Below are 25,929 nucleotides of genomic sequence, written 5' to 3'. Positions count from 1 at the left end.
TCTGTAGAAATGAAGTGTTTCAGCTCAGGACTCCCTGCTGTTTAACTGCTATAAAAACTCTCACACGTAACAACAGTGTAGTCACTGAGTGAGGAAACAGTAGGTGTGTGGGATTGTAAACACACAGTTGATGAGTGACGGCACATGGATCACCACATGCTGGTTTTAAAAATGACAACTTTCTGGTTACTGACACAGATCTTTATCGTGCCACATCACTGACAAGCTTGTTTTCAAAAACCTCCAGCAGCTCGTCATGAAGTTCAACACTGCAAAAATAATTTTCTTATTCAGGAGTTTTGTCATTTTCAGCATCAGTTCGTGTAAATTTGAAGCTTGCACTCCAGATTGTCATGAACGCCTTCAGGACGTCTTGCTGAGAGTGTGGATTAAAGATAATAATGCTGAAAATAATGTTCGGTTCCTTCTTCACAGACCGATCGGTTTGCTTCATGAGGCCTCTTTGTTTCATCAGGAGCCACAGGCATTCATTTTGTTTTGTCTGTATATGTTTTTACTCTGAAATTGCCAGAAGCCACTGACTTGCATCATAAGAATCACCTACATTTATAACCACAATCAGCTAAAAATCTTCTTTAATATTCTACTGAACAAAAAGTCACCTACATCTTGGAAGGCCTGAGGGTGAAAACTAAATGGATAGTTTAACTCTTTCCCTCAGATGGAATTTTTGAAAGAATTTTGACATAATGCTTGACAGAATTATCTGTCAACCCATTCTTTTAATTTTTATATGGTAGGGGGCGCTGTTATGCATCTTCTGAAATCTCTGGAATCCACACAAGAAGCAGAAACAAGCAATATGTAATGAAAGCAAGCTAAATATTCAACAACCAGATAACCAAAATGGTCTAGTATTGCCAAAAAAATAAAAAATTGAACACACAAAAGGACTATCACTAAGCAGTGCTTGGAGGTGCTGATGGACTCAGTCTTAGTTTTGATTAGGGCTCTGCAATCGTTTGATATAGATAATAATGAAATATTTTTAACAACATATTTAGGAATATTAGGATTTTTTGTTATTTAACCACTTTATTTTAATTTACCAACATTACTAAGGCAAATAGTTTTAATAGTCAAAAACAAAATGATCTAAACAAAATATCTCATCTCTTTATAATAAAATAAACATGTGTTACAGAGTAAATAAAAAAGTGTTTTTAAAAAAGAGAGACTCTCAAACTTGATAAATGAAATGTTACAAAGTGTGTGCAATGGTAAAGGTAAATCAACAAGATCTGTAAGATGTGAACAAAAATACAGTAAACCTCAAACTCTGTAAACAAAACAATTTATGATCATCAAATCTGAGCTTTCAAGTAAAGGAACTTACCTTCAATATTCAAATACACACCGCAACATAACACATTGTGAAGTTGAATGACTATATTACTCCCTATGTTAAAAAATCTTTCAGATGGGAAGCTAGTGGCTGGGATGCAAAAGAAAAGAAAGTCAGGAGACATCCTTAAGTGATTTTTTTTATTTACAATCTCCTCACTGCTGCTATACGGCACTCATTTTCACATGTGTTGTTATTCTGACCTGAAGTGACAAGTGCGAGCGCATGGTTTCCTTCGCCATTTTCAATGGCGTTTTCTCAGAAGATGACAAACGGACAAACTAATGCTGCATCTCTGATGCAAGTTCATGGAGGAAAGTAAAAGGCACTGCAGTATTTGGGTGCGCTGTGTTGGTCTCATGTAATTATTCTACCTTTGTGTATTTGAAATGTGTATATTCCATAAAAAGTGTGAAGCAGATTGGTTAGTTCTACTTCCATGAATCTAAGTGCGCTCACGGCATTCTGAAAATTCAGATGTTTTTTAACTAGGTGTACCTGGAAAATGCGTGCGCTGCACACCTCTACTAAAAATGACAAACTTACACCCTAAGCTTATTGGCATTCCTTCCAAGGCAAGCACTTAGTAGCCTTGTTTTAATAAAACTATAGCCTTCATATTGAAACTTCACACTGAACTTTTTTTAATCGTTATTGACAATGGTGTTCAGTCAATAAATATTGATATCGATTCATCACCCAGCCCTACGCTATCTTGATGTAGTCTTTCTAGTATTTTCTAGTTTAGTACTTTAGTTTTTTAATTAAATCTAAAATCGGTTGGTTTTTAAAAACCAAGTAAAATAATGCATGAAGCTACATCTGTTTAAGCCCATAGGCTTCATTCTCTGTTTCTTTTCATATTTTTTTATGGGGGTCATGAATATTTTCAGAAAATTATAGCAAACTTAAATAACAACAACAACAACAACAACAACAACAATAATAATAATAATAATAATAATAATAATAATAATAATAATAATAATAATAATAAAAACATATATAAAAATAAATATAAATCTGAGGTGATTTTAGGATGGACAAATCATTTCACGTCAACTGAGATATCGAAATAATAAAACAAATGAACAAGTTAAAATATTTTTGAATGTACACAAGGCAAAAACACTCTTTAAACACAGCTTTTTTTGTTTGCATACCTTCTGCATGCCCTGCAGAGCCTGCTGCAGGAAGCTGAGCTGCTGCTGGCGGGTGGCATCCTCCTCGCTGCGCTGGGGCTGCGCTTTACCCTGCTCCTGTTTCAAAAGCTCCACCTCGTTCCTGTAGGCATCCAGCTGACACCGCAGACTGTCGTTCTCCTCTTTCAGAGCCTCCACCTGAGCCAGCGGCCCTGCGAGGGCAGACAGTTGGAGAGATATGAAAAATGACAATTGCATTGGCGACAGGAAAAGGAAAAATAAGCAGACAGAGACACATGGCAGAGAAAAAAACAATAACGGAGCAGAAAAAGTAAAGGCGCGTATTAGGCGCTGTGCATAGAGTAATAAGTCACGATGTGGCGGCGGTACGCCCTCAAAAGAGTAAAAATGAAAGATGGAGAATGGCAGAGGAAAACAGTGTTCCTCAAAAGCCGCTTAGAGAATTCGGCTGATGGACTGAGATGAAAGGACCCTCAGTACCACTGCTGCGTTTCTTTGGCTTTCAGAGGCTAATTAGCGAGGATTAAATGGAGAGAAAGTGTATTACTTAATTCTTGACTTAATGTACCATGGGCATTGTTATCAAATGGCTGTAATTAAAACTGACGCAAAAGGGTTCTTCACACCGAGACGTTCTGTCATTCAGCTTTTCCTTAACAGCTCGATGATCAGAGACGTCACCTCTGCTCTGTATCTAGCGGGAGAAGATAACGGGATTATGCCGAGAAGCGTGTCCCTGAAGATTGGGTAAGGAGAGGGAGGAACAGCTGGGCGCCCCCGATCGCCAGGCTGATGAAGGAGCTTTGGTTATGCATCTCTGAAGAGCGAGAGGATGAGCTTTTGAGTGACGTGCGGGGAAGATAAGGAAAGCCAGGTTGAGCTACTGAATGAACAGAGACTGAAGTCAGCAAGGAAACACATCATCACCTGTCTCAGCTCTGTGTTCTGAAACATGGCAAGATGCCTAACTAGAGAGATTTGAAGTGTCATAAAAATTCTCCCTTTAAAGATTTTGGCCAAAATGAAGCACTAAAGATTAGTAGATCCTTCATATAGAAGACAATCTAAGAATTTATTGCAACAAGTGATCTAAGATGGAAAATAAAAGTAATATTACTGGTCAAAAACATAGAGAATTTCAATTAATAGTCAAATTAAGTCATTTATTTTTCCTATAGCCCTTAAATAAAAAGTAGACTGTCAAATCTGTTTTACATGAGCGTACAGGCAAAAGACTTGACAATATTTCAGCTTGTGGAATATATACAGCATATCAGGCAGGTGGCAGAATAGTCACAGAATGACAAAAGTACCGAAGCAGTTTATTATAGTCAAAATTGTGTGTAATTTTCTATATTTTTAAAGTGTCACAAAATTTTCCCTTTAAAGATACCTAATTTTGGCCAGAATGAAGCACAAAAGATTAGTAGATCCTTCATAAAGAAGACAAGCTCAGAATTTGTTGCAACAAGTGATTTAAGATGGTAAAGAAGAGTGATATTTCTGGTCAAAAAAGTTGCGCATTTCATTCAATAAGTAAATCAAGTCTTTTTTTTTTTGTCTTTTAGCACTTTATAAGATGTAGACTGTCAAATCTGTTTTACATGAGCGAACAGGCAAGAGACTTGACAAAATTTCAGCTTGTGGGATATATTCAGCATATCAGGCAGGTAGCAAAGTAGTTGCAGAATGAAAAATGTACTGGAAAGCAGTTTGTTAAAGTAAAAATTATGTGTAACTTACTATATTTGAGCGCTTTTCAATTGTTATGTTTTGACATTAGCAACATTTGGAAACTCTGATTATATTTACCAAACTTTGGTGAATTTGGATGTGTCAAAATCCAGTCATTGTAATATAAGGGTGATCGTTTTACTTAAAAAGACTTCAAGACTTCTTTTCTTTTTTGAAAAGGACTTTAATGTGAGCTGTGCTCCTTGACCAATGTTGGGGGTATTGCGTTAAGTAACTTTACTTTTCTAAAGTAACGAGTAAAGTAATTTATTCTTATTATTTCCTTTTAAAAATAAGTAATGTTATTTGAGTTATTTAAATACGTAATCTACTTTAATTGAAATAATGTGAATTACTATTACTTTGCTTAATTGACTTTTTAAAAAATATTTTGTGGAATAAAAATGATGTTAGGTTGAATCACACAATAAGAGAGCATACTGCGAGGTAACAGACAGTCGGCTTGCACTCATCATCATCAGGTCTCTTTTGTCATAGCAGATGAGTCAGTGTATTGTTGTTGTAATTGAATAACTCAGGATATTGATTTATTTCAAGTCAGAAGGGGTATCTGGCATGTTAAAAAGTAAGTAATAAAGTACTTAGCCTACTGAAGACGCAACCGTTTCAGGCCAACTCAATTTGGTTCAATTTGGTGAACTGGTTCGACCGGTTCACTTAGAAGATTCGTTTAAAACAAACGATTAATTCGCGAATCGCCTGTCATCACTACAGAAAATTTGAAACAGAAACGATGGCAGACCGGAGACATTTTTGCAATATGTTTTTGTTATTTTGAACTATTTGAAACAAAGAAGTGGATTGTCGTTAAGTGTAGATTATGTGAAAGTAAAACTCAACTGCAAGAAACACGACACGAAACACTTGGGAACAACTGTGGTCAGAACCAAAGTTCACAGGGCTGTTTTCTTTGGAATCCTATTAAGCAGTGGACCTCTACATTCTAATAGCTTGCCGCCAAACCATGTCATAGCTCATTACTAGGGCGAGATGGAATCTGCTGACATTTTTTGCTATTTCTGCAGAGAATTTTGTAAAAAATCTGCAGATTTATGCGGAATTATTTTGGGAGTATCATAACTAAAAACTTAATATATGAAATAAAAATTAATAGCTTTTATTTCATGTTTCGTTCATTTTCTTTTCAGCTTAGTCCGTTTATTAATCTGGGGTTGCCACAGTGGAATGAACCACCAACTTGTTCAGCACATGTTTTACGCAGTGGATGCACTTCCAGCTGCAACCCATCTCTGGGAAACATCCATACACACTCACGCACACTCATACACTATGGACAATTTAGCCTACCCAGTTCACCTATAGCGCATGTCTTTGGACTGTGGGGAAAACCAGAGCACCCGGAGGAAACCCACGCGAACGAGGGGAGAACATACAAACTCCACACAGGTATGCCAACTGACCCAGTCGAGGCTCAAACCAGCGACCTTCTTGCTGTAAGGCGACAGCACTACCTACTGTGCCACCGCATTGCCAGAACATTTTCATATTAGTCAATAACATTTCTGAAATTAATTTTTAAAACAGAATAAGTATAAATTTAAATAAATCTACCCATTACCATAAAGTTGACTTGATTTCAACTCTCCTCAACGTCCACACCGCTCCTCACTGCTTATCGCCACCGGCTCCCATTGAAAACGATTGATTGCTACTTTGGCGGTCTCACCACTTTTGGTGAAAATGCACAGTTAGGCTTTATTGCATTTATTGCTTTATTTTTATCTCGATGGACAGTGAATTTACTTAACTAATAACACAAAACTTACAAAGGTAACAAGCACATTACTCAACATGCTTTAATTATTCTGTATATACAGCATGTACAGCTCTGAAAAGTATAGAAAGTTCTCAAAATATAATTTTATCCTACATTTTTAAAAGGAAAATGAAGGTTTATGTTATAAAGGGGTTGTTAAATGCAGAGCTTCTCTATAAAAACAGGTGAAAAACACTTGCAAGTTCTGAAAAAGATTAAATCTGAAAAGTAACGCAAAAGCACTTAAAAGTAATATAATGCATTACTTTTCATAAAAAGTAACTAAGTAACGAATATAGTTACTTTTTTGGGGGAGTAACTCAATATTGTTATGCATTACTTTCAATTACAAGAAATCTGTCCTTATTTGCGCATGGAATTCCACAGATGTATTACTAAAAACACTGAGGTTAGAATGGAGATTTTGGAGTCACTCACATTCTTGCATTTGGTCTGTGTCGGTTTGCATGTACATGTTTTACTGCATGAACACATCATCACGCTGTGTGATGTTATAGTCAGTTAATCTTGATGGTCCTGAAGTTTTCAGAATGACCGTTCGGTTGCGCTAGACTAAGCACAATGGAACGGCAATTCACACGGGACACAAGCACGCATCCTTTATGAACGTATCTCCCATGTTATCAATTCAGTGCTTTGTCTGCAAGCATGTTTGGTGTGATTTAGAGGGGAAAGAAACAGAGAGGGAGAGAACAAGAGATATGGAGACATGGACAGAGAGGGAGGAAAGCAAGCAGTTTTTATTGATCCGTCTCATCAAGCCGCTGCCCCCAGAAAGCGTCCGGTTCACCTTCTGCAACATGGCAGGCAGCTCTATCGACCTGTGCTGCCCAGGGGTGCTGACAGTAAAGAAAGCAGCTCCCGTTTGCACACTGCACTGTAGTTATTGTCAGAGGACACTTGGCCGTTACCATTGATTAACTCCGGGGGAAAATAAAAGCAAACATGTTGGGCTGCAGTGACGATGGAGGCGTTTCTGATTCAGTTACAAAATGCACAGGGGTTATCAGAAGACACTCCTCCTCTTTATGCAGGTTGCTCATCTTATTGGCAGGTATGAAATATTTGTTTTCATAAACGAGGAGGGTGTTGAATTACCTCCTTCATTAACCGTGTGAATCTCCTGGCCTTTCCTATCTGGTGACATCCTTTCAAATATCTGACAACCCACTGACAGTGATTGTTATCATTGTTTTCTAATAACTAAGGTCGCAGATGAGAAGACGTGCGATTCAAACCTGGTAAATGTATGATTATATTTGCATACATCTGCATACTAATGAGGGCCTCTGCTACACTAGAGAATCTGATATTAATATTCTAATTGTTTAAGTGCCACATACTGTATATAAGGAAGAAGACTTGTGTCAAATGTATTGTAAAGAGAATGCGTGAGGGACTGTGTGTGAACTTAGTAGCCTCAAGATGCAAAAAAAAAAAAAGACACTGATATCCCATAGCGATCATTTCATGCTCTCCTATGATTTTCTGCCCCGAGCTGTTATGGTACAGCTTTTCTTATAGCAGGTTTTTGCAGCAAGCAAGACCTGAAATGAGCTGGAAGAGCAGCTGGCAGACTCACGCACAGATCAGTACTGCCACATTTAGGAAACCGCAGGGGGTTATAGAAGTACTAATACAAAAATTACACTTTTCCTCCATGACTGAATCAGCTGCTGACAGATAGATTTGATTTAATTTGCTCACACGAGAAAGGGAATTCTACTAAATAAAATGCTGGGGTTGGAGCTGTGGCCCAGTAGTTGTAATATATGACTGAACCATGTGCTTGGTACAAGTTTGAATCTCTGAATAGTCTAGGCCAGGGATGACCAAAGTCAGTCCTGGAGGGCCGGTGTCCTGCATATTTTAGTGCCCACCCCAATTAGACACACCTGAACCAGTTAATCAAGCTCTTTCTAGATATAATAGAATCTGCCAGGCAGGTGTGTTGAAGGAAGTCGGAGCTAAACTATGCAGGACACTGGCCCTCCAGGACAGGGTTTGTGCACCCTTGGTCTAGGCTGTAATGTATCCATCGAAGGTAACCTCTGAAGCTTCAGGGATGCAGCTATGATCTGAATTTGGGAGATGGAAGAGTTCATGTCTCTACCATTGGAGAAAGCTTAACAGCAAACTGGGATCATGACTGTCTTCAATAATTACATTACCTTGATGTCCAGTGACTTTGTTGCATGACACTGCTTTCTCCTTCATTGACATACTTAAATACATGATGTCTCCTTAAAAGGTTAGTTGACCTAAAAATTTTTGTTATGTTATTCCAAACCCTTGAGACCTAAGAGTTCCCGCATCCTTCATAGACAACAGTCCCGACATTCAAAAAAACATCTTCAAAACACACCATGTGCTTTCATGTGTTCATGTGGTTCAATTAGTATTTCATCAAGCTATGAGAATCCTTTTTTCAACTTTATTAAACAGTTTCTTCTTCAGTATAGTGTCAGTATAGGGCATACCTGCCAACATTGGGATGTAAAAATACAAGATACACTTTAATTGAAAATAAAATAAAAATTAGCCTATTAAAATCAATGCAAGATATTAAAAACTCGCAAAATTTTTATTCTATGTATTTAAATGTTCATTAAAGTTACTATAGTTATTTAGTGAAGAGCAGTGAATCTCTCATTTTGATACACTGTTTTGTTTGGTAACAAAAGTCCAATCCAAAGATCTATAATGAAAGCATTCACATTTGCACTCATTTAAGACAAAATCATTTGTGTTTGAAATAAAACATGTCAGGACGAACTTGTTTATATATTCTATTATTAAGTGCATTTGTTTATTTAAAAACAAACCCAAATCCCAGTGTCCACTTTCACTCCCCTTTAAATTGTGTGTATAGAAGTGTCTCTCAGTCAGCAACAATACATGAATTGACTGATTCAGAGATTGCATAAGAAAAGCGATGGTTGACACATTTTACTTCTACTATCAGTTTTTATAGAATGATTAAGAGAAATACAGGAAAATACTTAAACGTGATCATAGTAGGATAGAATTGTAAAATACGGAAGAATTCCGGCAAAAACGTGAGTGTTGACAGGTATGGTAAATGGTCAGACTGCACAACATATCGTTTCAGCATTGATATCACAATGTTTGCATCTGCAATAGTTACATCGCAGGATCTGCAATGTCGAATTGAGATTATAGTTGACCAGGAGCCACAGTTGAAAACACTCATAAAATTGTAAAGTTACTGAAATGTTTGTCATTCCCAAGTGTTTTTAGGGCTTGTGACTGAACTTTTCAAGCCAGGTAAATCATTCAGGCACAAGAAATTATACTGTTGAATTTTAGATGTGTTATACTTGACAAGTTATACTTGATTGTTCAATTTGTGCACCTGAATATTGTTAGATCCCCAGAAAAGTTTATTTCACTTGCATTTTTGCTTTACTGTATTTATCATTACTTGTGATTGATTTATTGTATTTTATGCAAATGCACTCCAATACAAAATTATCAGTCAGTTTAAAGTTATGAATTTTTTTTCCAAATAGAGCTATTCCAGTCATCTGGAAAAAATTTACCCAATATCGCAATATGTATCGCTGGAAAATACTATACTATATGATCTGATACTATATACAATGCTATATGTATCGCAATGTCAGTTTTTCCATTATCATGCAGCCCTGGTATAGGGTGCACATTTAATTGTCGTGATTGGTCGCACATCTGACATATTTTCTAGCATGCGGCTGTGCATTGTTTCAAACAGAGAAAGTTGCACATGGGCATCTGTATAATTCACTGCACTGTGCTCATGAACAGGGCAATATACTGACAGCGAGGAGAAGAACTGTTGAATAAAAATATTATTTTTAATTTAGTTTATATTGTTTTATGTGTGCACAAAAGTATTTCATAATATTCTGATTAATCACTGTGGGCATATGGACATTTCTGTTGATGTTTTTTTTTTTGGTACCTTTCTGGACTTTGAATGAGCAAAGCTCGTTGATGTCTATAGAGGATGATGAAGCTCTCAGATTTCACCTAAAATATCTTAATTTATATACCAAAGACAATTAATTAGTACTTTGACAACTAACTCTTTAACTGAACACTGGGGCAAAGTTGGCGCAGTATCTTTAAACCAGGGGTGCACCAAACTTTTTCTTTTGAAGGGCCAAAAACCAAACTTTATTAAGGCTAGTGGGCCGAAGCTAAATATGATTGTCATATGTTATTTCTTAATTCATTTAATATCAATAAAAATAACTAGAAAACATTGCTTCATTATAACTAGTGCATTGTTTTACATTTTATAATGATCTTAGTACAGTAAAAACAAAACAAAATCTAATTTATAACAGAATGGAGTTACACTAGTTTTTGCCGATGTCTCCTGCATAGTCCTCCATCCGTCGAGTGACAGTGAGTGTTTACATTTTAAAAAGTCTGATTCGTTTAATTGAAACATTACATTTCAGTTTGCTGTTTTGTAGCTCAGTAATGAAACAAACAAACAAAAAGGTTACTTCCAATTAGAAACAACGATCTCTGTTGCATTCGCCCTAACCATCTCCATCATTCTCAGATGGGGTGGTGGGCCAAATCAATGGTTACAATGGGCCACCTTTGGCTCGCCGGGCCCTACTTTGGGCATCTCTGCTTTACACATTTAGCTTTTTTGAATAAAGGTTACAAGCCTTTCATAGGCTTTGGCACATGAATGAAATTATGTGCATCAGATAAGAAAAAATCCCCAAATGTACAGAGCAGTGAATCTACAGTACTGGAGTTGAGAACCACTGGCATAGAGTAATTGATATTTATGCCTAAGTTGTTTCCTGACACAAAAAGATTAAAAAACACGTCAAGATCTCAAAGGGAAGCTTATATGAGCTTCATTAGTTTCTGGGAGAATATCTGGAGGAAAGTGCCAGTTACCCGGTCTGAATCCAGATATATGTCAAGGGTCATTAAACAGAGCCTTCCATGAGGTTGGTTTCATTTTTTTTCCTCTGCTCAATTATATACTATGAAAATTAGCTGGTTATTGCTTCTATCTGGAAATGTATCAGCACTGTGTGATCTGAGAAAAGATTCCTCGTAAAACTGACAAATCACCAGCGGGTACAATCTGTATGCTGTGGGTGCTCCGAAAACCATTTTTAAGACAATAAGTGAACGCTGCTTGCACTGCCTTGACAAGAATTCCCAGCTTCTGCTTACAGGCTGTCAATCTTGAAGGATGCATACCTGAGTCATCCAAATCCTTGCTTTCTGGAACATCCTCCATGTCATCATCCGACATCTCCATTTCCTCCTCCCTCCGAATTCCCATCAGCTCTTCGTTGTGGATGTTTCTGATCTCCTGTGAATGAGTGGAAAAGAGTCTTTAATCCCAAGCACTGCAGGTTGATCTCTCACACTTTTCAGCACATGAAATATATGAGCTGGAAATGTAATAAGCCATTCGATTAGGTTGTAAAAAAAGAGATCATATTCATAAAGTGCTATAAAAGCAGGTGTTAGAGTATCGATGCACCTGATGTTGGCTGACATTGACTATAGACGCATTTAAACATTGCACAGGGACTCTTAATGTGTTCTAATGGCAGCCAGTGGGGCTAGAAGTGATTGCCCAGCCACCACAAAGCAGCAGGGTCGGGCAGGGGCAACTAAAGCAGATGTCTGGGCATGGGCAGTGCCGTGTTGGCACACCTGATGGGGGAGCTCTCTGGTTAATGAGGCATGCGCACAGCAAAGGGATAGGGCTGTGCAAAGACACAACATGACCGCCACAGGGAGAGAGACTTACTCCCTGACAACAAACAAAAGGCCTGGCATAAACATTACCATCTGTCTAGCGCAGCAACACATGATCTCTTTGAGAATTACAGAGGTCGAGCAGGTAGCGCAAAAGCAAACAGGCCCATCTGCCCAATCAGTATAGGGATAGATGATATGGGGTTACTGCAGGAAGTCAACTAGCTTTCCCGCTTTACACTTTCCTCCAATCTTTAACACAGGAAGTCTCGCTGCCTGCAGCATAAATGGGCTGTGATTGAATTCAGGTCGTCTAGGCAACTGCAAATAGCTAACTGCTCAGAATAACAATCAGCCTGAAGCGAGGAGAACCCGCTGCATTGACTGGACATTTCGGTGTCAAAAACAACACTTACCGATGCTTTGTTTACGCAAGAAATGGCTGGGTAAACTTGGAGGGAAGCTCAAGGAAATGAGGATGAAAATCCTCTAAATTCCACTAAGCCTGAGCGTAGCTCTGGGTCAACAACTCGTTCGAAACCACCATCTTACCGTCAAATTTACAAGCGAGGGTCCAAACAGTTCCAAGGGTGAGAGAAGCAGAGTAAACATAGTTTAATGATGTGCCATCTATTACCCATCACTTACTGTCACCTGCTCCAGATATAACTAACCACATTCACTACTTCTACAGCGAAGAGTGTTAAAACGGCACTAATGGGCTCCCTTAGAACATAAACATTTCAAAAATGAGAAAGGCTTGTGAAAGCGTGGCATATCCATGAAGCCCTGAATTGTCATACTAGAGGGATTTCAACAGTTTTGAGGTCGCTTTTTCTCAATACATAATGTAAAAGGTAAGAAAGGACTGCTAAACTGGCTCTCTCTTCTCAAATGAAGCTTCACCCCGCTGTGACAGCATCAAGAGCTTCCTGTCACAGCCACGGTGAAGTTTCAAGCACAATGCTAGCTCACGAGTGAGGAGAGGCTCATATCTGAGACTAACCATATTCAACTTCAGTCGCATGAAAACTGGAGGTCAGACATCAGCTTCTAAAAAATGATCAAGGCTTATTAGGGTTGTTGCCCACCCTTTCTTGTCATTTGATGGGGAAATGAAAGGGGCGAAATGAGAGGAACTCAATAAGAACGCAATTACCGCAGCATTAATAAGCTCCTTTCACAGATGAAGAACAGGGTAAGTGCTAAGAGAACTCTAAATGTAACTCGTTCATTTGAAGACAAATCGAATAAAATGTCAATTATTATATCAGAATAAGGCAGTCAATCAAGCACTCGCTTAGTTCATGAAGTTAACAAAGCCTTAACGGGCAGAAACTGCAAATTGTCTTGATATGCTTCAAAATGGGCTGGAAATAGATGGAGTGTCTCTGACTGAAACGTCCATTTCTGATAACTCTGATCATGTGGAACAAAAATATGCATATTAGAAATTCACCAATTTATACTAAATCAAATTATTAAGGATTTTGGGACATACAGTGTAACTAATATTTTAAACACCTACCTTAAAAAGTGAGGGGCCTCTTTCTGTATTTACGATACCTGCATCTTAAAGCTGTTCCAATGACTTCAAGGGAACTTGAAAACTTTACATTGTGAAAATGTAACTAGAATGGGGCTTCGATTTAAAGAACAATTAGATTTGGAAAAGTGGTCATTACATACAGAAATAAAATTAAATCTAAATGGGAGTTTACAAACAATTAGTAAATCCAAAACACTAGGATTGAACCCTGATAGCTGGCTGCGGAGTTGATCATAAATTCTGCCATCTTTACAGTTTACACCCCACTTTGAAAATGAATATTTTTTGAATATATGTTTTTTCAAAACGTATTTTGGTGCATTTAAACAAAACTGGTTTAATAAACAGATATATTTATTAAAATAACATTTTAGTCACCAAAAATATTTAGAAATTGAAAGAATGCAATTAAATTCAAGTAAAATATTGCAAAAATAAATTAAAACCTACAAAATTTCAACAATTATTGTTTTTTTTTCTTCTCTTGATTTTCCCACCTTTTAAAATTAGTATTTAATATTTTTCTATAACATCTAAATTTGGGTGTACTAGTTTTTGGACCGTTATCGTAAGTTATTTTGTTAGATAAGTTCAGGATTTGCCTTCAGTGGTGGTGGTTAAGGAGATTCCAACACAATCTCACGGCAATTTGTAACTTTTTGATTTAGTGGCTAATTCGTCCAAATTCGTATGATCTAATTCGTACAATTTAGTACGATTTGCTCATCCCCCAATGATGGTTGGGTTTAGGGGCGGGGTTAGGTGCCACGCCTCCTTTTTAAAATCGTACAATTTCGTACGACTAAACTCGTATGAATTAGCCACTAAACTGACAAAACGTAAAATACTTACGTTTTCTCGTGAGATCAGGCTGGGAGATTCCCTCCAATGTGTAAAGCGGTTTGAGTGCCCGGAAAAGCGCTAAATAAATCTAAGGAATTATTATTATTATTATCATAATTATTATTATTATTATCATTATTTAGCACTGGCTAATCTAATGTATATTCACAGATATATATATATATATATATATATATATATATATATACTATATTGTATTGCTTCCTATAAAAAATATGAATTTAAAAGATAGATTTGGTTGGGGGGTTTGTACTTATATATGCTGAGCACTGTATGTGAAGGAATATGAATTAAATAAAGTTTAAAATACACTTCAAATAAATATATCCCATGATTTCTGTCATTTATGAAGTTCTTATGAAACTGATGTATATTCAAGTGTTCACTTTTTAGTAATTTTATTTTAAGTTGGCTCATTGGCACAACCCTATAGCAGACATACATGCAACATCTTAGCTTCACTTTGCTATAACAGAAGTGAAGATGCATCTTTCTTTTTTGTTGTGTAATTTTTACCCTGCTCCAACACACACTGAAGGTCAAGACTACCCACTAGCTTATCTCAGGGCCTCTTTTCTAATTGTAATCATTTGGAATCTGCCATTAGGATGACAAGCATTTTAGACTTTGCTGATTTTTATCATTTAAATTGGTCACACTTTATTTTGATGGTCCGTTTGTTAAATTTAAGTGACATTGCATCTACATGCAACTAATTCTCATTAGGTTATAAGTAGACTGTTAGGTTGGAGTTAGTGTAAGTTGAAGTACTTGCAAAGTTTCTTATAGTCAGTTAAATGTCTGTTGAAGGAGCAGCATCAACTGATATTAAGCATACAGTCTACTAATACTCAAATGGACCATCAAAATAAAATGTTACCTTCTAAGACTTTATTATTATTTTTTTTTTGTATTACTTCCAAATTGCTTTAAAGACATATGTATAATTCAGTCCATAAATTATTTACTGCTCACACCACTTGCTGAGCAAAGATTTCAGTCATATCAGATATAAACAAAATCAACCTTCTGATCCATGTTAAATAGTGCTTTTATGTTGCCACCAATAGAAATTAAGCTGTTAATTATACACTAGATTGGGAATTTATGCACTATTAATCAGACTTACCTAATGACCACAGAAAACAGAGGAAATAAACAAGAAAAATAGATTGTTATTAATGAGTTGGCTTATAATGGCCATTTTAAGCTTTTTGTTTAAATAATTATTTTCCTTTTATTTATTGAGTTTTTGCAGCACCATTATTATAGAGATATTCATGTTTCTATTGTTTCTACCAGGGATAAAAAAAACAAACAAACTGTTACCTGCCAGTTGTGAACCGCTGAAATCTCAGGCAGACTCGGAACAGATTTTACTAGCAGAGAGAGCTGAGCATTTAGACTATCATACCATTAACATTCAACTAAAAATAAAGTATGTGGATTTCAAAATACTTCAAGTACACATGGGAAGCTTGCAGGGAAAGGGAAATGGACAGAGGAAATGGAAAAGACTAATCTCTAACAGAAACATTCTACATAATTAATTTCAAAAGATGTGAAGCATGAACACATTCACTTAAAGAAATGAAAACACCAACCTCTGCTTGCTTTCGCCACATGTCCAGGTTCTTGCGCTGGGCTTTGGAGAAATGGTCCCATGCCTTTTGTTTGGAAGAAGCGTGGAATACAGACACAATCTGCTCAACTGTGGCAGGGGATGCAGGGGCCAGTATGGGCGTCCAAAGAAAGAAAGAGAGAGAGGGGCGATTGGGAAGGTGCAGAGGAGTGAAAAAATCTGTGTCAGGTTGGAAGGAAGTGATGTTCTTTCCCCACTACCCCCCCTCTAAACAGCACAAACACTGAGCTGGGGTGAGTGGTGTACTGTAGCTGGACGAGATCTGCATTAGATCACATTTTGCTCTCTTCTGAAAAATCATGGTAAAGAGGTCGTCCACCCAAAAATGAACCCTCATGTAGTTCAAACCCTGAATTACAGCATGTCTTTGACTACTATGCAATGTTTGACCAACACTGGGAGCCCAAATTTTGTCTTTTGCTCTCTACAGATGATAATTTTCCAAGTTTGGAACAACATGAGGATTAGAAAATTACACCATTTTCAATTTAAGGTGAACTATTTCTCTCTGAACTGTTGGAACATTCTACCTAATATCTCCTTTTGTGGTCTTTGGAAGAAAGACAATTGGTAACACTTTCTTTGAAACCCATGTTCATAACTAATTATAACTTTGTTTTTATTCATTTATAATCAAGCATAACAATTCAACTAATGTATCTATAAAGACACAACATATACTGATAAAACCTATACTGTATTATAATAATAGTTTTAGTTACATTTGTAATGGTGTTATTAATACATATTGTATTGCATTTCAATTATACCATTAGTGATGCATTTAATTTTTCAAGTTCATAACACAGATCATGAGTTATATGGACATTCACAAGGATTATGTAAATGTCTAATAATAATAATAATAATAATAATAATAATGATAATAATAATTCCTTACATTTACATAGCACTTTTCTGGACACTCAAAGCGCTTTACACAATGGGAGGAGCTCCTCATCCACCACCAGTGTGCAGCATTCACCTGGATGACGCGACGGCAGCCATATTGCGCCAGATCGCACACCACACACCAGCTGATTGGTGGAGAGGAGACAGAGCGATAAGGCTAATTATGACATGGGGATGGTTAGGAGGCCAACTGGGAAAATTTGGCCAGGATGCCAAGGTTAAACCCCTACTCTTTCCGAAGGACACCCTGGGATTGTTTTAACGACTACAGAGAGTCGGGACCTCGGTTTAATGTCTCATCTGTAAGACGGCAATCACAGAGCAGTGTAGAGTCCCCTTCACTATACTGGGGCGTTAGGACCCACACAGACAGCAAGTTGACACAATCTGCTCAACTTAAATGCCGCAAGCGCCCCCTCACTAACACCACTTCTGGCAGCAACCTAGCTTTCCCATGTGGTCTCTCATCCAGGTACTGACCAGGCGCAGCCCTGCTTAGCTTCAGTGGGCGACCTGATGTAAGAGTTGCAGAGAGCTGGCTGCTGGATGTCTTGAACTTGGATGAACTTGTATTATGTAAATGTCCTAATGTATGTCTAGTTAACATCAGTATTAAACATTTTTATTTTTGTGTCTTCAAACATAAGGTAATGTACTTTTCATAGAACCACACATTAAAATATGTAAAATATGAATAATCATGATGCATGACTATTTAACATCTGCATGTAAAACTACATCCTGTTTTCACTTTACTTAATGCAGAGATGTCCAAACTAGGGCCTGTGGGCCAAAGCTAGCCCATGGTAAGCTTTGATTTGGCCCATTATCCCATCTGAAAAGAGAATGATTGGGAGCATTGGGGAGAATCCCTTTAACAGAGATCGTCATTCATTCATTTTCTTTTCGGCTTAATCCCTTTATTAATCTGGGGTCGCCACAGCGGAATGAACCGCCAACTTATCCAGCATTTGTTCTACCCAGCGGAGGCCCTTCCAGCTGCAACCCATAACTGGGTAACATCCACACACTCATACACTACGGATAATTAAGCTTACCCAATTCACCTATACCACATGTTTTTGGACTTGTGGGGGAAACCGGAGCACTCTGAGGAAGCCCACGTGAACACAGGAAGAACATGCAAACTCCACACAGAAATGCCAACTGACCCAGCCGGGGCTCGAACCAGAGAGAACCAAATTCGTTTTGTATTTAACGTAACCTTTTTGTCTTTTATAGTTTATTAGCAAACTGAAATTAAGAATTTTAATCTAATGTTGTAAATGAATCGGATTTTTAATAATGTAAATACTGTCTCTCAACAAATAGAGAACAATACACATAACATCGTGAGCAAATCAATGGAAGAGCTTGTCTTGTGTTGCTATTTGCCATTGAACTCCATTGTGTAATAATTGGGATTGTTTTTTCTGTAATAAGTTAATTATATACATTATCTTTTAAATTATACTGCATTAGTTCATATAAAGCAATATTTTCTAGGTTTTTTTTATATTAGTAAAATAAAATATGAAACTACCCATGGCAAATTTAATGTAGTTCAGTTTGCTATATTTACCTTCAGCCCACAGCCCTCAATCAAGTTTGGATTTTGGCACTTCAGTATATAAGAACAAGTTTGGGGACCCCTGAATTAAAGCAATCATTGATGCATTTATACAGTTTAGTAAGTGTATAATGACTTATGATTATATGATGATAAATATGTATAAGGCAACAGGTAACTCTTATGAACAATATAAACCATTCACTTATTTTACAGAACAAATAACACTCTTTTAACATTGTAGACTGCTTCTTTATAAATATAATCATGACTGATTAATTCATACGAATTAGTCCGTGTATAATGTGATATGAACTTGAATATAGAAAAATTACATGCATCACTAATATTAATAACATGCTTTTAATTGTAGCTTTAACTGTCATTATGATACAGTATAGATCTTGTCGTGTCTTTATAGAATTCTTATGCTTGATTATAAATAACTAAACAGAGTTGTAATTCATTATGAGCATAGGCTTCATAGAAAGTCCTACCAAAAAAATCATATGAATCCTGAATGATATGAAGGTGAGCAAATCATGTTTTTCGGGAAAAACACAGAGTAGAATTGTGAATTCCCCAGCATTACCAGAGAACAACTGTTCTTCCATCTTATGTTTCGTCTTTCTCCTTTACCACAACACACCTCTCACCTTCATCGACTCTGCTGGCCAGAAAGTCAAAGGATCTCCTAAATTTGAACAGTACACTGAGTGGAAGCTCTAATGAGATGAATGTTTCATCTTACGACAGGCTGAGCTCATTACTTCAGTGTGTATAGATTAGAGAGGATGTCTCACTTGTGTAAACTCATTAATGCAAACCTTCCAGAAATAGTCAGCTGTTCAGAATTAAGAGACACGGCAGTCAATCAACTATTTTCGGGGGCGTGAGTGCTTTGGATGCTGGAGATACAAGGCAGTAATTTCCAGTGAGAATGTACGACAGGAGGGAGACACGGGACGAAAGGGGAACAGATGCTGAGTATCACAGCTGCTAATAGAATGCGTCGCTATGACATTTCTGACATAAACCCTGTTCCAAAAAAAATTTGCAAGCTGCCAACCTAAACAGCATTTTAAGGGAACACAGACTTGCTAATGAAATGAAAGGTGAACAAAAAGTAGGCAGCATAATTCTGATTATTCTCCTTCTGAAATACATTATTGTGGTGCGAATCTAAGGTAGCATCATGTCTAGGCAAGGCATGGGCCGATATAAGATTCTGACGGTATGATAACCTTGGATATAAATATCACGTTTTCATGGTATCACGGTATTGTAATTACTGATCTAAAATATATTCTTTTTAAATGTCTGGGTAAAAAACTAAAACTTTTCTCCCCTTTGAAAACAATATATTTAATTTTTTTAATATTTTATTATATTTTGGAACAGTAAACATGTCAGGCTGAATAATAAAAATGAATCACTGACTTCCGCTATCTTCATTTGTTTCAAAAACATAGATTTCTTTACAATTTAAAACATCTTTGGATATTCGTTTTTCCTGGAGATACTTTCATACTAAAAAGAAATGTAAATAAAAAAATCTTACACATACCTTAGGAACGGTATTACAGAAATATTTGGTGATTTTAATTAAAACCTTGACTTTTCTAAACTGCAGTATACCTTGAAAACGATTATCGTCCCATGCCTAGTCTAGGCTATCATTTGTTGGTGGAAGAATGAAAGTCTCCATTATAAACATTACACTATGGTTCAACAAGGGAAGACATTAAAAAATAATAAAGTGTTTCTAAACTATAATAATGTTTAACCTCACCGATTTTATCAAATGTAGCATAGGTGAACATACTATATACTTCTTACCTAAGAATCTTACCTACCCCAGACATTTGAACCCCAGAGTGTATTCCATTTAATTATGAATAAACATGAAAAGAATATTGTGCTTCACCGTTATCCATGTTAGTACACTGTAAAAATGGCTGGGTTCCACACAATTCATTCATGTTGTCCCAACACAAATTTATTAGGTTAAATTAAATTAAAATTAAAGTATTATAAGTCCCCAATAATTGTGATTATTAAGCTAATTTTAAGTAGTCTGAAGAAGCAACTAAAATCATTCTGTTGAGTGTATGCTTATTTTTTTAAACAAATATGACAAGAACTCTAACAAACTTCGTGTTTGTACTACAAGCATTTTTTTGGTGGTGGTGGGGGGGGGGGGGGGGGGGATGGGGGTGTCACAAAACCTGCCAATGAAAATTTGAATGGTTAGTGTGTGGGATATTGCAAAAATAAATAAATAAAAATTATTAATAATAATAATATTACTCATGTGTGCAAATGTTTTGTGGAAGCTTACTGACCAATATTCTTTGCTTAAAATGATTATATTGTCAAATAGGTGTAAGAATACATATTTCATTGTTTAAACATCTTAATAATAATCATCATATTATTTGACCCATTTCAGCTGATGGGTGCTGACATGATAGCCTGCACTGCAAGGACAACACGTAAACTCAGCCAATTCTCTCAAAACACAGAAAGTATGTGACTGTTTAAAATAGAGTAAATATTCTAGCTTTCTAAACAGTCTGTATGCATCATGATTAACTATATGATTTTCATTGTCATCTCCATAGACATCAGCATATATTTTACAAACCATGAATGCTGTATAGCTAGTACATATATTTATTAAAATCTCCGCAACCTAAATCAAATGTTGTTTGATTAGAAATAAACTTCAATCTTTGACACATTCTTTGGTCATTTTTTCGCTGCCTCAGTGACAGCCTTAAATTGACTTTACATTTTACATTTAGCAGATGCTTTTGTCCAAAGCGATTTACAACTGAGGAAGTATTCAGCGATTAGTAAAGGATACACTGGTATCCTTCAAGTCCGAGTGGCAATGGGAGGATCATTCCACCAGCCAAGAATTGAATGAAAGGGTTTTAGAAAGTGACTTAGGCTACATTCACACTGCCAGGCTTAGTGCTCAAATCAGATTTTTTTTCTCAGATCTGATTTTTTTGCATGGCTGTTCACAATGTTCTTATAAATGTGGCCAATATCAGATTTGCAGTGTGAATAGATCATGGTCCTAAACTGACCCGCATGCGCAAACGTACAGTTACAGAAATCACAAAATGTCTAATTATGCACACGTGGTACTGTATGAAGTAAGCACGTTGTCAGATCATGCTTAGATGATTATTGTTATTTTTTTTCCGTAACTTCTAAAGATGCATGACTTGGAATAAAAACAACTGCCTAATGCAGAGGAGCTCTCAACCCTGTTACTGGAGGTCTACATTCCTGCAGAGTTCAGCTCTAATTCCCATCAAACACAATTAAACTAAACATAAGAGGCACTTGTTAATTAAAAACAGGTTTGTTTGATCAAGGTTGCTGAACTCTGCAGGGGTGCGTTTTACAAACAACGACATAACTCGTGGCTGAACTATCATAGTATGATGCAGCGTTTGGGAAAAGAACGATGTAGTGAGTAGTGTTTCCCAAAACCATAGTTGCTCTATCGCAGATCTGTCATTTAAACCATGTTAGTTTTAACGTAAAACTCCCATGACGATGCTTTAAACAGGGTGGAGTAACAACTTACTTAAAGAAAAACCCCATACATTTGTGTGCAAATTATATTGTTTTACACACACATGCATTTAAAAAAAATTCAATATTAGATTTGATAAAAACATGCACTTTAAAAATATTATTGAGAATATGCCATATTCTATTCTAAAACATAAAACAACACATATTTTAATCTCCTATATAAATCAAATAAATTGTCAATGGTATAATAATAATAATTATTATTATTAAGTAGGATATTTTTTATTTATTATTTATTGTAAAAGTCTACTTTTACAATTTGACACATTCAAACCACTGCAGAAATGTTCTAACCAACAGGCCCATGTCATAGGCCTACAGTACAGATACTTTTCTTAATAAATAACCTACTATAAAACCATTAACGTATGCTATATATTTTTGTTTTTTACAAGCTTTGGAGACGTAACGTGAATTCCACTTTTAAATAGGTCAACTATAGCTTTTGTAATGATTTATGGCTGCATTCAAAATGGCATCAATGTTTTCAAAGTGCACTGGGAAGGGAGCGCAATTGTCAATATGAAGATCGCTAAAACTGAACTTTAAAAATACTCTGAAAGCAAATTACACCTAAGAGAGATGACTTAAAAAAAGCATTAATCATTCCAAGTTTAAATGTTGAAAGGTTCAAAAGGAATAGGGCATAGGGAGGATAACTGGGAATAGAACACAATTAGGAACTATGCTTCAAACTACACCTCGAGAAGTTTGCGACACAGTTTGTGAATATTAGTTGGAATGATGGATTTGGGAAACACCAAATCAACAGACTGTGTTTACTGTATAACGACGCAACTTGCAACCTTAGTTGGCTAACGATGGTTTTCGGAAACGCGCCCCAGGAAGGTAGATCTCCAGCAACAGGGTTAAACACCACTGGCCTAATGTAATGTAAACTTTTAGTTGTTTTTTTTGTTAAGTTTTGAGGAAAAAAAGCATATATTTTCTGCACATGTTGTCTGAGGATTTTTAAGTAAATTATGTTTTCTATTAAACTAGGTTGGCTATATAAAAATAGCCTATAAAACATGTATGAGTGTTCTCCAAACTTATTTACAACCTATTCATTTTATGTATTTCATCATGACAGTTACTCTGAGTTGCCCACTGTGGTAACAAATAATAGTACAATGGCAAGCTCATCAAGTATGAAAGCCTTCAGAACTCCCAGCTGTGCATGTGCAGACAACAGAAGCTCATGCTGCAGAGCCAAAAGTATAAATCAGGCTTAAGCTGTTCGCCAATCACAACACACGGGGGGACAACTAGCCAATCACAGCACTTTTAGTTTTTCGGAAGGCAGATCATTAAATCAAGCATTAATCCAGCTGATTGTGCCAGGCTGGGGAGCAAGGTATTGTAATAAAGTAAATAATGAGAAAAATAATGTGTTTTTGAACCACAAAGCATGAGAGCATGTTCCAGTACACTCCCAAACAGAATCAAGACTTTTGTAAAAGAGCATAACCGGACCCCTTTAAAGAGGTACTACAATGTGCAATGCATCACGGCTCCAAAAATGTGTCAGTGTATTAACACAGAAACATCCCAGTGTCTGGAAAATGACATCAAAGCATCCATCAGTCTAAGTGACCTAACAGTAGGACTGAGAGGCAAAAACATACGGTGCCAACGGCTTGATGGATGCATGACATCATTACTGAGGGTATAACGTGACCTATGCAGATTCACTCAGAGATCTCATTTCTCTCTCTCGCTCTCCCTGAGAGGAGCTTAATAAACCCTGGGGAGTCAGGAAGGCTGCCAAACACATCTGTCTGCAGCAAAGAGTGAGAGAGGCTGGATCGATAGTGACTTCAGCAGCCTTTAATTTGATAGAAGAGATCGATGGCAAAGCCAGGATGAAGACCATGTGTATGAGTGTGTGTTCATGTGCAGGTGTATAATATGCTGTTAGCAACACTGTCATGACAATCTGTGAGTGCGAGAGAAGCAATAGTATGAGATTTGCATGTTTACTCTTTACATAAATTGCATAACAGATGCACTCTGTTTGGGTAGGTAAATGTAAATGCCTCTAGGTGTACAAGCTAATTTCATGCATCATTTCCAAATTTTCCAAAGTTCATTATGCAACACAAGTACTGTACGTGTTGCTTCTTAGCATTGCTACTATATTGTTATCTTCTTTACAGTTGTTTTAGCTCTGTTTGTTTTGTCTGCAGAGCAATAGTCTGAAAAGAATCTTACTCAGCATGTTAGTTGTAATGGCACAAGCATTTAAATATTCATTGTATACTGAGAAATGAAAAGGATAACCATTTTTCAAGGAATGTATTCACTTGGAACAGAAGCCATGATCTAAATGGTATTAGCATATTTTCTAATGCAAGTGGCAAGCTGGCATTGCATCGGTCTAACCTTCACTTATGCGTTTGCATACTAATGTTGAATGTGTATTTGGCCTTTCTTATAGCAAATTTCCTGGATTCAATTGAATTTTTAATTTCTAAAGAAAATCTGAAGCAAAATAAAATGATTACATTCTACCGGTGTTAACGGATTTGTTTTTAAATTTAGCAAGGGCACATTACATTCAAAAAATGTCTGTGAATTTTTCTGTTTTTGCGCATAAGTGTATTGGAATAATTTATTAAAAGTCATTGCTCCATTGACTTCTGGTGTTTCACAAGGTTCAATTTTGGGCCCTGTTTTATTTTCATTATACATGCTGCCGTAAGGGTCAATCATGATAAATCATTATGTCTCCTTTCATCTGTATGCTGACGATGTTCAAATCTATCTCTCTGTTGCTTCAGCCTCTTCAGGTTGACTAGAATCTCTGCAAAGATGTTTAGCTGACATCAAACTTTAGCCGTCACAGAACTTTCTTTCTCTGAACGAAGACAAAACAGAATGTATTGTGTTTGGCAACTCAAACCTTCCTAATGAGTTACCCTCAAATCATCTTAGCTTTTCCTCACATTTTAGTTACAATTTTGGGAGGTTTTTTTTTGACAGCAGCTTAAAATTTGATAAACAGGTTAATTCAGTGATCATGGTAAGCTTTTTCCAGCTTCGCCTTCTTGCCAAAGTCAAGCCATTTCTGAGCCAGCGTTATCTATAGAAAGCCATTCATGCTTTTATCAGCTCTCGTCTGGACCATTGCAATGCACTTTATGTTGGAATTAACCAAACCTTACTTCATCGGTTACAACTGATGCGAAATGCTGCTGCTCGCATGCTGAGGAATAGTTTACTCTCTTCACTGGCTCCCTGTTAAATTCAGAATTGATTTTAAACTACTGTTGTTTGTTTTTAATGCAGTTAATGATCTTGCACCTTTGTTTTTATGTGAGATTTTAAAGGTTCACAAACCGAACAGAGCCCTACGATCAGCAGGCCAGTTGTTGCTGGAGGTCCCCAGATCCAGGTATAAACAATGGGGTGATTGTTCATTTTCAGTGGCAGGTCCCATCCCTTTAAAACTTTGTATAATCACAAATGTGGCTCTGGTTAACCTATTAACTGCACCACCAAGAAAATAAATGTTTGGATTGCATTTCTTCACTATTAATGTCACTAGTTAACACACTCAATGCATTTTTTTTCAACACATCATATAATTTCCAAAATATCAACATCTACCAAATGCCTGATATGTCAGTTTATGGTAAAAGTAATGTAATAATTATATATAGTGTGAAAAATCGGAAAATATGAAGTGTAAGACCAATTTATTTTTTTAAATATTAAAAAATAAACATTTTTGAATATTAAATCATCTTTATTTTTTGAAATATGCCATAAAATATTTTCAATTCTCATTAAATATGTTTTCTAAAACCAAAATCAAATGTAGTAATGGAACAAAATAATATTTGCTTGATTTTTATTGAAAAACCGACTATGCTGTGTGTATAAACCATTATTCTTAAATTAAAGTCATTATTTAAAACAGTAAAAACATGGTCAAC

At 36.4% G+C, this 25,929-nt stretch overlaps 1 protein-coding gene across 4 annotated transcripts in view; it reads right to left on the bottom strand.

The window, feature by feature from the left end:
• The window catches only part of enox2 (ecto-NOX disulfide-thiol exchanger 2), a 412,131-nt gene that overhangs the window by 38,456 nt on the left and 347,746 nt on the right, over window positions 1–25,929 (bottom strand). For all 4 annotated transcript variants that reach the window (XM_056472047.1, XM_056472048.1, XM_056472050.1 and 1 more), the window contains 3 exons: window positions 15,851–15,957; window positions 11,324–11,438; window positions 2,530–2,720 (listed from right to left, as the gene is read on the bottom strand). In XM_056472047.1, coding sequence (XP_056328022.1) covers window positions 2,530–2,720; window positions 11,324–11,438; window positions 15,851–15,957 — 413 coding nt within the window. The remainder of the gene's footprint in view (window positions 1–2,529; window positions 2,721–11,323; window positions 11,439–15,850; window positions 15,958–25,929) is intronic.

This window comes from Danio aesculapii, chromosome 14, assembly GCF_903798145.1.
Source record: "Danio aesculapii chromosome 14, fDanAes4.1, whole genome shotgun sequence".
NCBI classification, from domain to species: domain Eukaryota; kingdom Metazoa; phylum Chordata; class Actinopteri; order Cypriniformes; family Danionidae; genus Danio; species Danio aesculapii.
The sequence above is the reverse complement of the archived record's forward strand: the minus strand, read 5'-3'. Positions and strand labels throughout refer to the sequence as shown.